The 17121-nt window shown below is 43.4% G+C and overlaps 1 protein-coding gene across 1 annotated transcript; it reads right to left on the bottom strand.

Annotated features, from left to right (window-relative positions):
• Positions 1–14707: 14707 nt before the first annotated feature.
• Znf239 (zinc finger protein 239) lies at positions 14708–15475 on the bottom strand. Its single transcript, XM_051203576.1, has one exon. It carries the CDS (start codon positions 15434–15436, stop codon positions 14771–14773), a length of 666 nt encoding a protein of 221 aa, XP_051059533.1. The 5' UTR covers positions 15437–15475; the 3' UTR covers positions 14708–14770.
• Between the last annotated feature and the right edge of the window lie 1646 nt (positions 15476–17121).

Below are 17121 nucleotides of genomic sequence, written 5' to 3'. Positions count from 1 at the left end.
GCCTCTGCCTTCTGCACCACCAATCCCTGGCGCTTTTTACTCTTTTCACTTCTGGTCCCTTCGGTGAGTGTGTGTGTATGCGTGTGTGTATGTGTCTTGTTTCTTTTCTATAGCTGTGAAGAAAATGTGAAGGCATTTAAAGAAGAAAGTCTTGTTGGGGGCTTACAGTTCCAGAGGGTTAGAGCATGGTGAGGAGCATGGCATCAGTCAGACAGGTATGGCACTGGAGAAGCAGCTGCAAACTTAACATCCTTATCACAATTAGGAGGCAGAGAGAGAGAGAGAGATGACTGGGAATGGTGTGGCCTTTTAAAAATCCCAAAGCGCCCCCCACCGCCCCCAGTGACCTCCTCTAACAAGGCCACATCTCTGAATCTTTCCCAAACTGGGGACTAAGTATTCAAATGTATGAGCCTATGGGCACCCTCATCCAGACCATCATAGTATATTTGTATGTGTGTGTTTGTTATAGTTTCCCCATGCAATGCATGTGTCCTAGCCCAAATTTAAGATTTTTTTTTTTTCGAGACAGGGTTTCTGTGTATTGCTTTGGAGGTTGTCCTGGAACTTGCTCATGGAGAACAGGCTGGCCTTGAGCTCACAGAGATCCACCTGCCTCTGCCTCCCAAGAGCTAGGATTAAAGGTGTGAGCCACCAAAGTCTGGCTTTTCACACTTTTTTTTTTTTTTTTTTTTTTTTGGTCAAATTTAAGATTTAAAATGACTGGGTGGTGGTGGCACAGTCAGAAGCAGGTGAATCTCTGTGAGTTCGAAACCAGCCTGGTCTACAGAGCTAGTTCCAGGACAGCCAATGCTATATAGAGAAATTCTATCTCAATTTTTTTTTGTTTTTTGTTTTCATTTATTTTATTTTATTTCATTTTTGTGGAGTTCAAAATATGGCTCAACAGTTGAGAACACTTATTGTTCATGCAGAAGATCAAAGTTCAGTTCCCAGTACCCATATGGTAGATAATAACCATCTATAACTCCAATTCAAGAGGATCTCAACACCCTGACTGCCACATGTATGTGATGTAATACATACATGTACATAATATATTCACACACAAAAAAATAAATAAATCTTAAAATTAAAAAAAAAATGTGTATGGGGTGGTTGTGTCTGTGCTTCCGTAGAGGTCAGCAGACAACTTAGTGGAGGTCACATCTCTCTTTCCATCTTGTGGGGCACAAGGATTGAACCTGGGTCTTTGGGCTTGGCTGAAGATGCTTTCTCCTGCTGAACAATCTGATTGGGTACTCTCCCTTTAAATATGTTGTATGTGTGTCCATATGGTGCTGTGCTCCCCAGGGTATGCTGTGGAGGTCAGTGGACAACTTTTGAGAGTTGTTTCTCCAGGGATTGACTTGGGTCTCAGCCTCAGAAGCAGGCTCTTTCCTGTTAAACCATCTCCCCCTTAATTTTTTTTTAAAGTTTTCCTTTATTGGCATGTATTATTATATGTAATAATGGCTTAGTTGTGAGATCTTCACAAATGTATATAATATTACTGAGATCACACAGTCCCATTGTTCTCTTTCCCATTGACCCTCTCTCTGCCCACCTAGTCCCTCTTTTATGTCTTTTCCCCCTAGTGAACCAATGAGTTTAATGAGAGTTACTTAACATGAGTGAGGGGTTGTTTACAGGTGCCTAAGTGGCTCTACTACTCAAGTAAATGTCTCTCTCCATTAACCCCCTGGAGGTCCTTAGGGAAGTGTGAGCCTCTATAAATGCTCTCTCTGGTAAGTGCCAATTGTAAGCTCCAGGGGAGTGAATCCATATGATCCCTTACCACTTGCTTCCTGCCAGAATGTTGATGGGCTCAGTCTTTCGCAGGTCTTACTCAAGTAATCTTAGCTGCTGAGACATTAGGAATGCTATGGCTTGCTGTGCCTGGAAAACATTGTTCTCTGTCACTCTACCTCACCATCTTGTTCTTATGTTCTTTCCACTCCATCTTCTCTGATGTTCCCTGAGCCTTGGAAGGTGTTGATTTGGAGACCCTCTTTAGGGATGACCACTCAACAGTCACTTACTCTCACCAAAGTGACCAGCTATGGGATTCTGCAGTCACCATGGCTGTTTTACCTCTGTCACAGTGGCTGCACTTTAAACCACTAGCAGCCTGACTACATAGCCTGCGGGGCATTCTGTTCCCCCAGACAACGTCTCTGTTGCTGCTGCTAAATGGTAGCTGTAGCTAGATCTCCATTGTCTAATAAAAGTCAAGATTCAAAGGCTAGGGTAAAAATCTTTTAGCTCAGCCAGGTGTTGGTAGCGCACTCCTTTAGTCCCAGCACTTGGGAGGCAGAGGCAGGTGGATCTCTTGATCTACAGAGCCAGTGCCAGGACAGCCTCCAAAGCCACAGAGAACCCTGTCTTGATAAAACAAAAACAAAAACCTTTCAAGCTCAGAAGGTTAGAGTGGCAACTGGCTAACTTTCTCTCTTAGGTGACACCACAGAAGCCCGCAGAAGCCCCTCTCCTTCCACACCACCCCAATGAAAAAACTCACCCTACACTCCTTCCGGCTACTACTTCCTGTCAGTTTAGTGGCTAACCTGCCTCTCTGAGCCCAGGTGAATTTTATTTAATTAATGCAAATGCAGCACATCTTTACATAGTTAAATAAATGCAGCTTAGACAAATGGAATACATCTTTGCCTAGCTAAACAGATATTCCATAACAAACTACTACCCACAGCAAAAGGAAATCTCTCTGACCAGTGCTATAAGCAGCAGTAATCTATGGGTATAAACTAACATATTTAGAAGGGCATTTGATGATACATTAGGACCAGTTAATAGCAACAGCAGTAGTAACCCCACTAGGGCCTAAGCAGGGCTTTTGGCCATATTTATAGTACAAGATGTGAATTATCTTTTGAGAACAGACCTCAAATGGGATCAGAAAGCAGTTGGTTACCCCCTTAACATTAAAGTAAGGGGTAATTTACATGTTCTAATGGGCACATTTTGCCTGGCAAGTTGGTACTGTAATATGTAGGATTCAGAATCAAAGTTTCCTGTATTTATATTTAATCGTAGATTTTTTTTTTCTAAGTGAGCTCTTTAAAACTAATTTTATAAAAGTATTAGCCAAGTCAGGTGGTAGCACACACCTTTACCCCCCAGCATTCAGAAGGCAGAGGTTTGAGGCCAATTCCAGGACAGGCTCCAAAGCTACACAGAGAAACCCTGTTGATGTGGTGGTACGTGTCTACGATGGCAGCAATTAGGAAGAGGTGGCAGGAGAATCGTGAGTTCCAGGTTAGCCCTGACTTATTTTAAGACCTTGTTTCCATTTTTTAAACCAGACTTGAGTACAGTCATGCTTATGGTTATGATATATCACACTATAAGGATGCAAGCCAGAATGGGTAAAAGGGAAAACTATGCATAGGACAAAGTCTGAGGAAAACCAGTTGCAAAACTGTATGGTGGTAAAACCTGATCCCAGCCTCTCTGGAAGCTGAGCCAGAAGGATCAGAAGTTGTCAGAAGCCAGATGCCAGTTTGAAAGAATGAAGGTAAGCAAGCAAGCAAACAGCCATAAAGAACAGCAAGAAAGGTAAAAAGAAAAATCAAGCACCAGCCTCCCAGAGCTGCCCCACCCCATCCCAATGGAGTCACATGGGGCTCATTCCCCCAACAAGCTGTGGAAACTTGTATGAGTGTTGGCTACTGGGGAAGCTCACCTGAAGCTGGTAATCCAAGATTTTTCTCATTTGGAGTTAGCTCAATAGGCAGAGAGTATTGGTGTGATTGACAGTAAGCTGATGAGTTTCCAGATACCCAGGAAGAGAGCAGGTCTTTTGTGGCTGTGATGAGCAACTTAAGGGGTAAAGGTCTTACTTTAGTTGATAGTTCAAGATACAGGTCATCATGGTGGAGAGTCACAGTAGTAAAGAAACAAGTTTATGGTGCTAGGAGCTATGCTGTGGTTTCAGTGCACAGGTTCAGACAGAGTTGTTAGGTCCAGACTTCTGCAGCTGTCAGTAACCTTGGCAGTTTATTACTAAAGCAAGAAGTTCATAAAACCAAGTGTTTCTGTCTCCATGTGAATCGATAATACATTTACAGTGATCACCAACCCTTTGAAAGAAGTGGTTTACCTGTCATTGCTCATCTGTGACCAGCACAAATGTTTGCAGACTGTTGCCAGCAGCTAAGTGTGTGTGCTTTTGTGGTTCCTCAGTTAAAGCACTCCAGTAACCAGGAATCTGGGTCATGTTTTACACTGGGGCTAACCGTCATAACAATCAGAGCTCCCTGCATGTCAGCTTCAGTTCTGTCATATATGGGAGTCATAATTGTGCAAATCCAAGTAATGTGAATATTTAAAGGCTTTGTTATCTCCAAGTTCCAATTATTCAGTTTTTCAATATTTTGGGCTTTTTTTTATTTTTGAAACGGCCCAGGCTGATCTTGTATTACAATTTCAAAACCAGTGAATACCAAATTGTTATTACTATACAGCGTTTTTCTCTAGCACAAAATTTTTATTTCATCCTTCAGCCTCTTATAAAGGCATTATGGGTGCTGAGATTTTCGTGGGTGATTTGCTAATTTGTGCTATTCTAATACCCAGTTATTTTTTTTAATCCTAATAGTTATTAATAATTTTGGGGCGGTTCTGGAATCGGACTCGGGGTCTTGCATACTTGGCAAGTACTGTCGCTACTGAGCTCTGCTCCAGGCCAAGGAACAAGAAAACGTTAATATTGTTTTCAGAAAACCGTTTTGCTTTTATTTTCTTGCTCTTTTTTTTTTTTTTTTTAAATGTACAAAGACCTAGCACGCGCCAATCTGTAGAGACAGAAACTGCGCACTCGTGTTCAGTCTACATTTCCGGATCCTATCCTGACGGTTTGAGCAGACGCCGAAAGAGAGAGCGACAATCCTGGCCGAATGACTCATCCTGCCTTCCCGGATCCAACCGGGGAAAAGGAGAGTGCTGGAGCACGCATGCGCTCTACAAAGTTTGTAGAGTTCCGCGCCTCAAATCCTGTTTTTGTAGAAGTCATTTTCTCGGTGCTTCTAACTTGAGGTGCTGGGGACGGAAGCCAGTGCCTCACGGGCGCTAGGCGAGCACTCCAGCCAGCCACTTACACTAAGTGGGCTGCGATTTAACCTACACGTTATGGTGCGCAGTTCTGAGAGGCCAGGATGTCATGCTACGCCAGTGTCATCACTACTTCTGCCGCGACCTGCCGCGCCACGTGGTTCCGCTCCTGCAAGCACCCGGCCGTCCCTAGAGCTTTTCTCCCCGGGGCCACACGCGTATCCGTAATGTGGCGTTCGGCTGTACTGCGCATGCGCAGCGTCGCGACCCTCCCCCCCTTCCCCTCGCAGGAGGACACAGCTCGCCCCCTGGCGCGCAGGGCGGAGACGCCGGACGATTCTGTTGCGCATGCGCAGTGCAGGTCCGACCGGAGCGCGGGAGCGCAGTTTGGCGCCTAGGGGAGGGCGCGCCCCGCGGGCGGCGCAATGAGCAGCCCAGGCCCTGTGCGTGGAGCGCGCGTCTGCAGAGTGTGTGGGGTGCCGCGCTCGGGCTGCACGAGCCGGTCCGGGCCAATTGCCGCCGCCGGGTGGACTTCTCGACCTTAAAGGCGCTTGTATTTTTTCGGGTTGTGGTGTCTCTGGGCTTTTGAATCATAGTTCGTAATAGAGGCCTGGTAGGAGCAAGCCAGCCAGAGCGGGGTACCGGAAGTTCCGAGCGGCGCCCGGAAGTGATCTATCAAGTTACTTGTCCCGTAAACCCGATCGTAGTGCCCATAACTGCGAGAGGGTGTATGGAGACTACTAGGTTTTGTGGAGAGCCCGCGACCCTTCACGCTGTTCCCCTAGCCCACTCTAAGGTATTGATGCAAACATAACTCTCGCTTCAAAGAAGGTACGCGGGACTTTATTCTGGAGCCCCATATGGTGACTGGCACGGCTTGAGAGACTCAGGCCACGCCAAATTCCATGTTTAACCTAGTAACAGTTGGATGAAGTGTCTGAAATAACAGAACAAAGTCATAAGTCAAGGAGGACATTTCAGGCGGCCGGTGGAGGCACACACCTTTAGTCCTAGCACTCGGGAGGCAGAGGCAGGCCAATTTCTGCAAGTTCGAGGCCAGCCTGAAAGACATCTCAAAATTTCAAATACTTTGTCTTGAGAGAATTTACATGTGAGCCATGCCCCTACCCTCTGCATCATAATAACCTTGGGCTTCAGTGTCACAATAGCCTGTCATTACTTTTCTCTCTGCTCCTCGAACCTCCTCTTCAGTGCATGCTGGGAGTCTGAAGTTGATCCTTACCTTGTTGATCCGCTGATGAACAGGCTCCTCTGCATATTAAAAATATTACCTATGATTGTTTAGTTCTTGTGGTGTCATTTAAATGAAAATAATACTGTTTGAAGAACTATCTTGCCTCCATTTTAGGCTTAACAGCCATCTTACAGTAAGGACAAACTAAATTCATCCCTGTTTATGATTAAACCTTCTTTTCAATTTGACTCCACCCCACCTATAAACTTAACTACAAATGGTTCTGTACTGCCTGTTCCAGGAATGGCAGTCATGTTTTTGTTTAAAGTTGTTTATAAACATCTTGCAACCCTACATTAGTTTCAAAGGGTTATATGACCACTAGTGACTGACTACCTTGTTATGCCCACTTTGCCTTTGTGTCAGGAGGTACTAACTTGTTAATTTCTGTTTCTGTAACCCCTCCTATTTTATCTGGCAAATCCCCCCTTTAGAAAGCACCATCTCTGAGCTATAAAAGAAATCACCCAATGCTGACCTTTCAAATCCTACTTTAGAGGGAGGCAGCTGTGTACACAAATAAAAAAACCTTGTTCTAGTTAATTGTGTAATTTGTCGATGATTTGAGTTTGTAGTCTTTCTCCTCCCATTGCTGGGATTAACACATTCTCATCAGACTTGTACATGTGTGTGTATCTGGCTTGCTGATGTCTCTGTCTAGGTAGCCTTGTGCCTAGTCCACATAAGAAATGTGCGTATCAGCCAGGGATAGTGGTTGCACATGCCTTTAATCCCAGCACTTCGGAGTGGGAGACAGAGGCAGGCAGATCTCTCAGTTCAAAGCCAGCCTCATCTTTAAAGTACATCTACAGGTAGGGTAGCCAGGATTACACAGAGAAACCCTGTCTTGAAATACCAATCAAATACCAACCAAATAAATAAATAAATGCATTTCTGTAGGTATTAGTTCTCTGCCTTTATTCTTTAAGATTGCCTTGGCTACTTTTTTTCTCTGTAGACCAGGCTGGGCTCAAACTCACAGAGATTGCTTCCCAAGTGCTGGAATTAAAGGCATGAGTCACCATGCCCACTTTATATTTTTATTTTGTTGTAAACTTTATAATTATCTTGTGTTTTCTTTCCTAATCTCTATCCTCAAACTGAAATATATAGATTGATTTAGGAAAACGGTCACATTAACTTTACAGTTTGTTATGAACATGGCATTTTTCTCAATTTACTTATCCTTTTTTAATTTTCTTTTTCTTCTTGGAGACAGTGTCTCTTTATATAGTCCTGGCTATGTTGGAGCTCACTATGTAGACCAGGCTGGCCTTGAACTCGGAGATTTTTCTTCTTCTGCCTCCTGAGTGCAGGGACCAAAGGTGTGTGCTATCACGCCCTACATTTAGTCTAATTTTTCTCATCAATGTTGATCATCTTAATAGTGATATTTCCTGTGTTGGCATGAAAAAGTTATTTGTATCTGAGTATTACCAGTTTGTAGAAATTCAAACAGTTGTATTTTGAAGTATTCAATATCTGGTGACCTTACCATGTGGGTCTGAGACTCCCAATCATTCCAAGCAGACATGAAACAAGATTATTGGGCAACACTACAGAAACTGAGTGGGTACCACAATACAGACTCAGGAACTAATTGTGTCCCTGAACTTTCATTTCAGCAAATATTTAAGCACAAAACGTACAAACATCTGTGCCAAGTTACAGTTCCATTTTCCCACCGATCAGGATTCAAAGATTAGGGCTTTCCCTATGTGTTCTGTCATTGTCAACTGACACAGCATGTAAGCTTTTCAGCCCAACCAGTCAGATTCATTTGTTCTTTCTGTTAGGAGCAGCCATAATGTTTTTAGAGAATAAAGATGCATGGCAGACTATGTCTATTGTTTTAGGAGGAGGTGGGTTAGCCACTGCAAAGTCCCCCAGCTTCCTTCCCCATGGCTTTGTTTCACCCCACAGGTAAAATGGAGTCTTAAGTCAAGATGGCAATGTTTAAGACAAGGTGCTTTTGTGTTCCCAAAACTACTTATTAGTTCTAATAATTTTATGTACAGATTATCTTGGATTTTTTTTAAAGATTTATTTTATGTGTGCCACCTGGCTAGATTTTATTTATTGAGATGGGATGTTGCTATGTGTATTCAAGGGGGTGCAGTAAAAAACTACCAACATGATCACTCCATTAGGGGTAAGGTTTTTGTTGTGGGCAGGAGAGAGAAAATATTCAGAGGCATCTGGTAAAGTCCAGAGCTGAGACAAAAGAAAGCAGACTGGACATGGCCAGGGCTGGGGAAGCAGGAGAGAATAGTAGAACTATCAAGAAGGGGGGGGGGGGCGCTGGAGTGGTGGCTTAGTGTTAGTGGTTAAGAGCTGCTCTTTCAGAGGTCCTGAATTCAATTCCCAGCAACCACATGGCTCACAACCATCTGTAATGAGATCTGGTGCCCTCTTCTGGCCCATAGGTGTGCATGCACATAGAACACTGTATACATAATAAATAAATAAATAAATAAATCTTTAAAAAAAAAAAGAAAGAAAGAAAAGAAAAGAGTCAGGTACACAAATCATGCAGGTTATAAGGAGGATAAATAGCTGGAGGAAGGACTCCTTTTGTAGACAGAAAACCACTTCACAGGCTCCTTAGGGATGTTGGCTTTTTGTTGTTGTTGTTTGTTTGTTTGTTTTGGTTTTTTTGAGATTTTTCTGTATTGCTTTGGAGCCTGTTCTGGACCTAGCTTTGTATACCAGGCTGGCCTGGAACTCACAGAGATCCACCTGCCTCTGCCTCCCGAGTACTGGGACTAAAGGCATTCACCACCACCGCCACCGGGCTTGGTGTAGGTTTTCTAAATTACAGATTTAATTACTCTGTGCTTGAGTTTGTCCTTTAGAACATAGATGTGGCAGTTTCTTCCTACTTTGCCATTTGACATCCCTAGATAGGGGGAAATTGGTGCTTGTTCTAACATCAGAGTAATGACCTACCTGTACCCGGTTCACATGACCTTATTCGCAGTAAAGGCTTTTCACAGTCAGTCTTGCTTTCTGTCTGTGTGAAGATGAGCCAGCAGCACACCAGGGCTGCTTTGTTCAGTTACTTATTGTTTTGATGGCTATCAGGTGACCTCCCAAGGTTAAGCCTCCATTGTTTTGCACATGACTTTAATGGATTTCTTCTGATTCTCCTCTTTGCTTGACTTCCAGGTGCCACGTGCTCTTTACTTCCTCCTCTCATTGTTCACAAGTTTAACCTTTTCTTTATGTCTGAATGTTGTCTCAGACTTCTCTGGCGGTATAGTCCATTCTCATGGACCCTCTCTGGGGTCAGTTCTTGATAATCTCTCAAGTGATGCTCTGTTCCCACATGTGGGATGCAGACATCCATCCTCTCTGCATATTCACTTGCATGTTCAGAAGACCCAAACTGTGTGGTCAAACCTTGTCTTGGCCTCCTGCCCCCATGCCAAACCTGATCCCTTTTCTAATTTAATAGAAACCTCAGAATTGTCTTATCAGCCAGATTTCTATAGGACATCTTGTAGGAGTCCAATTTCTCTTTCCGTGTGTGTTTGGGCAATTGAATTTGAGTCAAATTGTCAGTTCTTGTGGCAAGCAGCTTTACCCATTGAGCTACCTTATCTGCAGCTGGCTTCACCTCTTCCTTGCCCTCATAGACTTGCTGATACAGGCTCAGGCATTTCTGCATTCAGTCCTGCATGACTCAGAATTGTTCTACAGGACTCTAATCCCTTGATTTCCTCTGTGCTACAGCAGAAGCAGGAGAAGGCCCTGTGGTGCCATTTCTTCTAAGACATGGACAGATCCAGTTAATGTCTTCGTGTGGCAATACATCCATGTTCATTTATGAACTCTCTACGCTAGGAGCTTTATGGTCTTCTTGGTTACAAATATGCTTTCCTGCTTCATGGGTATAGCAGAAAACAAAAGGCCACCAGGGTGTGGTGGTGCATGTCTGTAATCCTAACTACTTGTAAGACTGCCACAAGAGAACTGAGTTGAAGTCCTTGTTCTAGGTGTGAGACCTTTCTTGATGGCTTTAGGCTAAGGCTGTTCACACTTCCTCAAAAGAGCCATTGTGAGCCATTGTGGGGTATGGTTTTTCTTTGAGGCTGGGTCTTACTGTGTGTACCCTAGCTGGCCAGGTATTAACTATGTAGACCAGGCCTGGAACTCACAGAGGTTGGCCTGCCTCTGCTTCCTGTGCTGGGATTAAAGGTATTTGCCATCAGGGTTGGAGAGATGATGGCTCAGCAATTAAGAACACTGTGTGTTCTTCCAGAGGATCCAGGTTCAATTCCCAGGACCCATATGGAAGGTCACAACTGTCTGTAACTCCCACACACAGATAAACATACATGCAGACAAAACACCAATGGCCATAAAATAAGAATAAATAAACCATTAAAACAAAATGAAAGAAAAGGTATATAGTATCATGCCTGGCTTTATGATTTTGACATACAATGTTATTATGCCAACTTTATTGAATAAGTTGTCCTTTCTCATATCTCCCCTCCCCCGCCAGACAGGATTTCTCTTTGTAGCCCTGGCTGTCCTGGAATTCCTGCCTCCGCCTCCCAGGTGCTGGGACTAAAGGTGTGCACCACCACTACCTGCTTCTCTTTCTTATCCTCTTAAAATTGAAATTGTGACTTTACCATATATCAAAATAATCTTCCTAAATATTTGAATCTGTTTCTGGACTTTCTCTTTCCCTCAGATAGTTCTCTTCTCATCCCTCTCCTCTCCCCTCCTTCCCTGCAGCCTTCCTTCCTTCTTCCCTTCCCCTCCTCCAATTTCCTTTCTCCTCCTCCTTTCCTGTTCCCTCCCCTCTCTGACAGAGTCTTACTGGCACCTGGAATTTGCTTTATAAACCAAGGTGCTCTTGAATCTGGTAATCCTCCTGCCTCTGTCTCCTGGCATGTGTTTCTTTTTATTAGAGGAAGTTTGCAGTAAATAGTAACATCTAGAAATGAAAGCCCCTGGTAGTTTTGTTTTGTTCAGACCTTATTCAAAGATAAGGCCTGTGGCCTTGTTGGAGTTGACCCTTGAGCAGGGTCAACCGTGGGCTCTAGTTTTCCTGTACTGTTGTTGAATACATGTCTTTTCTTCAATGAGTATTTTTTTTGGGGGGGGGGAAATCTTTGTAAAAAAACAGGTATATCTATCTAGCTGTATGGGCTGATTCGTGGATTCTCTTTTATCCTATTGACCTACATATCTTTTGTATCAGTACCATGTTATTTTTATCCCTTTAGCTCTGTAGTATAACTTCAGATCAAGTATAGTGACACCTCTTGTCTATTGGTTTTCATTTATTTTTTAAGACAGGGTCTCTCTTTGAACTGACTGCTGCTTACTGATCCGACAAGACCAGCTGTTGAGCAGGTCCCAAGGATCCTTCTGCCTCCATCTTCCTAGAGCTGGGGCTACAGGTATGTGCTGACATACTGTAACCTTGATGTTTCCATGTAGGAGATGGCATAGAACTCAAGTGCTCATGCCCTGCCATCATCAGCATCATTTAACAAGATCAGATTGATTTCTTCTCATAATTCCCTAAGCAATACAATCAGTATTCTTTTGGTTCAGGATTGTTTTGGCTATCTGTATGTACCCTTTTGTGCTTCAAGGTTTTCAGGTGGATTATTACACTATTAACTTGAGAGCTCTCAAAAAAATATTTTTGTTTTTGTTTTTTTTTAAGACACAGTTTCTTTTTGTAACAGCTCTGGCTGTCCTGGAATTCACAGAGATCCACCTGCCTCTGCCTCCCTAGTGCTGTGATTAAAGGTGTGTGTGTGTGGGGGGGCAGGCATGGTTTACATCTTGATTTTTCTTTTGACCCAATTATCATTCAGTGGGGTATTCTTTAGTTTCCATGAGTTTGTGTACTTTGTGTTTTCCATTGCTGTTGATACCTGTGCTTATTTGGGATGAAACAGAATGAAGGATGTTAGGTCAATTTTCCTGTATTTGTTGAGACTTGCTTTGTATCCTAATGTGTGGTTGATTTGAGAGAAAATTTCCATGGGCTTCTGAGAATGTGTATTCTTGTTTGTTTTTGTTTTTCAAGACAGAGTTTCTCTGTGTATGTTTGAAGCCTGTCCTGGAACTCTCATCTGTAGACCAGGGTGGCCTTGAACTCAGAGATCCACCTGCCTCTGTCTCCCGAGTTACAATTTTGGGTGCTGAGAATTGAACCAGGGTCCTCCAGATGAGTAGCTAGTGCTCTTAACCTCTGAGCTATCTCCAGCTCCTTCCTTTGGGTTTTTATTGAGAGCATTTGAATATTTGAATGCATACAAAATAAACAAACGTATTCTTTACTAGACTTATTCATTTTATGTGCTTTGCTTAAATGCATGTATATACACCATATGCATTGTTGGTGCTCTTGGAGATCAGAAAAAAGGTAATGGACTCCCTGAAACTGGTGTCATAGATGGGTTTGCTCTTTTACAACAGTAACAGGTGTTCTTAACTGCTGAGCCATCTCTCTAGCACTAACTGTTTTTAAAAAGGAGATAGCTTTCAAGATGGATGTTAGTCTGTGCCATTAACAGAAATTGTTATCTAAGTTGTGAACGTGATGTGATACTAAAATTCCTTTATTTCCCGTAATGTGTAACGTTGACATTTTATGTGTATCAGAGCTAGAGAGCTGCTCTACTGTTGGATCCCAAAAGTCCGAACAAACATCCCATATTTTACTGGAAGTTCTGGCTGGCTGTACATAGCAATTTCTCCCAGAGAAATTAGAAGCAGGTGTGGTGCAGAGGTAGAGGATCATAAACTCAAGGCCAGCCTGGGCTGCATAGCCCATCTCAAAAAAGACACTAAAAGCAAGGAGGAGATGATAAAGATGGGAGCTTAAAAGTAATGAGATAGCAAATGGACAGAGAGCACACAACTGCCATCTGGCTACAGAAGCAAACATGTATTCATGGCTTTCACATCAAGCTTCATTACCATCCTTCATTTTATTAAGCACTTGTTGGCCAGAAACCAAAACAGATCTTTCTTTTCCTTATCCCCTTACGTGAGTGGCATACACTGCACCTGCTTCTGTACCAACCCAATGCTCACCCACCCATCTTCCTAGCCTGTAAGTTTTTGCTGATGTCCTCTTGTTAGGATTACTGCTGTGGTCCTGTAAACATCCTGAAAATTAGACCTGTTTAAAAAGGCACATCTTTAGTATTCTGTCCATTAGCCAATTTTAATGAATCCTGTCTTAAGATGGTTTCTGCAGCCTCTGCCAACTGGCTGCCAGATGTCCCACATGTACCGGCTTGGTCCTGTTCTGCCTCCGATCTTCTGCTGGATCCCCTCGTCTCAGGAGCACACAATGCTAGTTTGACTCTCCAGCCACTTTGGATATGTCACTTTGGGGACTTCTCCCTTTTTACTATGGAATATCCCCCAAAACTAACTTCACTCAGTAAAAACTAGTTATTTACATTCCTGAATAGCTGCCTGAGAGGAGAGGCTGACTGAACTTTCTATGGAAAAGCACTTCCTGCAGTGTGAACATAAACTGATGTACATTTTTGTATTAAACACAACAGATGTCTATGTCTTTTATCCCTTCAGCTCCCACCCCACCCTCAAATGGACACACTGTTTAGAGAGGGATATTCAGGACTTAAAATAAATAGAAAAAAACTAGGCATAATTTGAAAGGAAACATGAATTCCAATTTTTCAGAATATGAACAAAGAGGCATACTGTGCTTGGGAAAATACAAAGTTCTTGCATTTAAAATTGTGAAATATACTTCTAACAAACACTAGCAGAATCGCAATGTACACTCTACCTATCTGAGGACCAGAATCACCCATTCATTGTAGAACATGAAATGTGCTGGGTGCTCTGATACTTTGATACTTTTAAGGACTGACTCCCCCCTCAGGGACTGCATCTGAATAACCCTTTTTATCTCTTTCTTTTGAAGAATACAAAGCTAAGAGTGAGAAGTATTAAGCTAGGACATGGGGAGATAGCTCAGTCAGTAAAGCTCTTGTCTTACAAGCTTGAGGCAGAATCCACATAAAAAACTGGGTGTGGTATCACACAGGTGTAATCCTAGTCATAGTGAGCTGGGAAGTGGAGACAAGTAGATCCACAGAATTCGCTGCCTAGCTTACTTGGTGACATTCCATACAAGTGACTGACCCCAGTCTCAAACAGAAAGGGGACTAGCATCTGAGCACCTGAGAGCATGCACACTCTTGCACAGCAGGTACACTCCTCTCTCTACACGAACACACACACACACACACTCTAAGTACAAGGTATTAATTAAGCTGGAAATTATGTGGGGCGGGTACTGGATTGCAAACCCAGGGCTTTGTACATGCTAGGCAGGCACTCTACCACTGATCTGTACTCTCAGCCATGAAAAGTATTTATCTTTCCAATAAAAGTGTTCTGAACTGCTGAGCTGGCCAACGTTACTTAGTGAAGGTCCTTCCTGTGAACCCGCTGGTGGATGTGGAGGTTGGAGCTCTGGCTGAAGCCCCTCCCACACTTGCTGCACTCGTAGGGCTTCTCCCCGGTGTGCACTCTCTGATGAATGAGGAGTTTGGAGCTCTGGCTGAAGCCCCTCCCACACTTGCCACAGTGGTAGGGCTTCTCCCCGGTGTGCACCCTGAGGTGGATTCGCAGGTCTGAGCTCTGGCTGAAGCCCCTCCCACACTCACAGCACTGGTAGGGCTTCTCCCCCGTGTGGATACAGCGGTGGATGTGGAGGTTGGAGCTCTGGCTGAAGCCCTTTCCACACTCCGCACACTTGTAGGGCCTCTCTCCCGTATGGACACGCTGGTGGATGTGCAGGTTTGATCGCTGACTGAAGCTCATGCCGCACTCCTCACACTCATACGGCTTCTCTCCAGTGTGGACCCTCAGGTGGATGTGTAGCTTGGAGCTCTGACTGAAGCCCTTCCCACACCTGTCGCACTTGTAAGGTTTCTCACCTGTATGGACTGCCTGATGGACGAGCAGACTCGAGCTCCTGGTGAAGCCCTTCCCACACTTGTCACACTTGTAAGGTTTCTCATCCATGTGGACTGCCTGATGGATGAGCAGACGAGCTCCTGGTGAAGATGGTCCCACAATGCTCATATCCACAGGCTTTTCCTTTCAGATGGTCTCTCTGATGGAGCATTAGCTCTGAGTTCTGACCACATCTGTATAGTTTCTGGAGTGGGGGTTTGCTTGAAGAGATGACCATCTGGGTTGTGTTAAGCACCTTCCTGGAGTGATTACAGTTACAGGGTTCCTCTGTGTGGTTTCTCTGAAGACTACGGGCGACTAATGGTGGCTTCCATCTACAAATTCTTTACTGTCACAGTCAAAGGGAAGAACTAAAGAGTCTTTGAAGTGGACATTTTGGAGAGTTGTCTCCCTAGGGAACGATGGAGATACCGGATGGTTGTGTTACATCAGGTGTGTTTAACTTGAAGTTCCTCTGTCTATGGGATGACATTCCCCCCTTATTCCTCTTCTCAATTCATTCTTCAGTAACAGAGAAAACTCTTTTTTCTCTGAGGCTCCTTACACTGTCTGGCCATTTGGCTTGGAACTTCAAAGATAAATACTTTGTCACTTTCAGTGTTAGTGAGATCACTGACAGGAATCTATTATAACGTCTGTGAGTACTTTTTGAAGATGAATAATATAAATGAAGTCTTCTCTCTTTTTAAATATAAGTGCTTTGTCTGCATGTATGTCTGCATCACATGCCTGCCCGGTACTTATGGAGGTCACTGGATCCCCTAGAACTCGAGTTATGGATGGTTGTGAGCCACCATGTGAGCACTGGGAACTGAACTTGTAAGAGCCACAGGTGTTCTTAGTCTCTGCATCATCTCTCCAACTTCCTGAAGGCCTTTCTCTTGATTCTCCACAGAATTTGTGTTTGACTCTCCTAGGAAACAGAGAATTTAGTGATAAGAAAGGGTTCCAGAATAGGAGAATCTAAGACCTAAACACTTAGTAACCCAAAATTTAGCTAGCTTTCTTTTCTCTCTCCCTCCCCCACCCCCTTCTTTTGGTGGTGCCTGGGATTGAACCAAGGATCCCATGCATGTTAGTCAAATACTCTAGCACTATACATACTATAGCTCGTTTGTGCTTATTCCTTTTGGGCTATCATTGGGATAGGGAAACCTGGGTTCAGAAGATAGGCATGCATTTCTTCTCTGCTTTTGAGCAGAAATGTAAGATATTATTATTTTATCCTTCTCGTGAAAGATCATAAATACTTTATCTTGCCACAAGTAACATTTCATTCCATTTCACTTGTTTTTGACTAAATGTCCATTAATCAGTATATTACTTTCATAACTGTTAGAGCTGTAAGAAACATAATAGAAATCTTTTGGCCTGACAAATTAGTTCTGGGATGAAAGACAAATACATCAACAATAATACCAAATTAAAGCCTATGAACATATATAATACAATATACTGTAAACCAACCAGCTGTAGGAACAGATTGTGGGCACTAAAACTCAAACCATCATTCCTTAAGAGGTCTGAAAATAAAAATAGGAAAAAAGCTCAATAAGGAAAGAAAACAAGACCCACTTAGTGTTAAGTGTTACAGCTTGGATGGAAGGAATACCACAAGTCACACTGCAGATTTATCGGAAGGGAAAAACCAGGAGGATGGCTGCTTCTGCTCCAGCAAGAAACAGCAGAAACTTTAGCAGACAGGGTTTAAAATAGTTTCTTGGGGAAGGCTGTGGAACTTTTCAGGGTGAAGTTTTCCAGGGTGGGGATTGGTGGGGTTTCAAGTCCAGAGC

Source organism: Phodopus roborovskii, unplaced genomic scaffold (assembly GCF_943737965.1).
Source record: "Phodopus roborovskii unplaced genomic scaffold, PHOROB, whole genome shotgun sequence".
Lineage (NCBI taxonomy): Eukaryota > Metazoa > Chordata > Mammalia > Rodentia > Cricetidae > Phodopus > Phodopus roborovskii.
Note: the sequence above shows the minus strand (reverse complement) of the source record. Positions and strands in the feature narration are given on the sequence as shown.

Coding starts and splice junctions, on each gene's coding strand:
- Znf239 (XM_051203576.1), bottom strand. CDS start 15,436: ATGAGCATTGTGGGACCATCTTCACCAGGAGCTCGTCTGCTCATCCAT.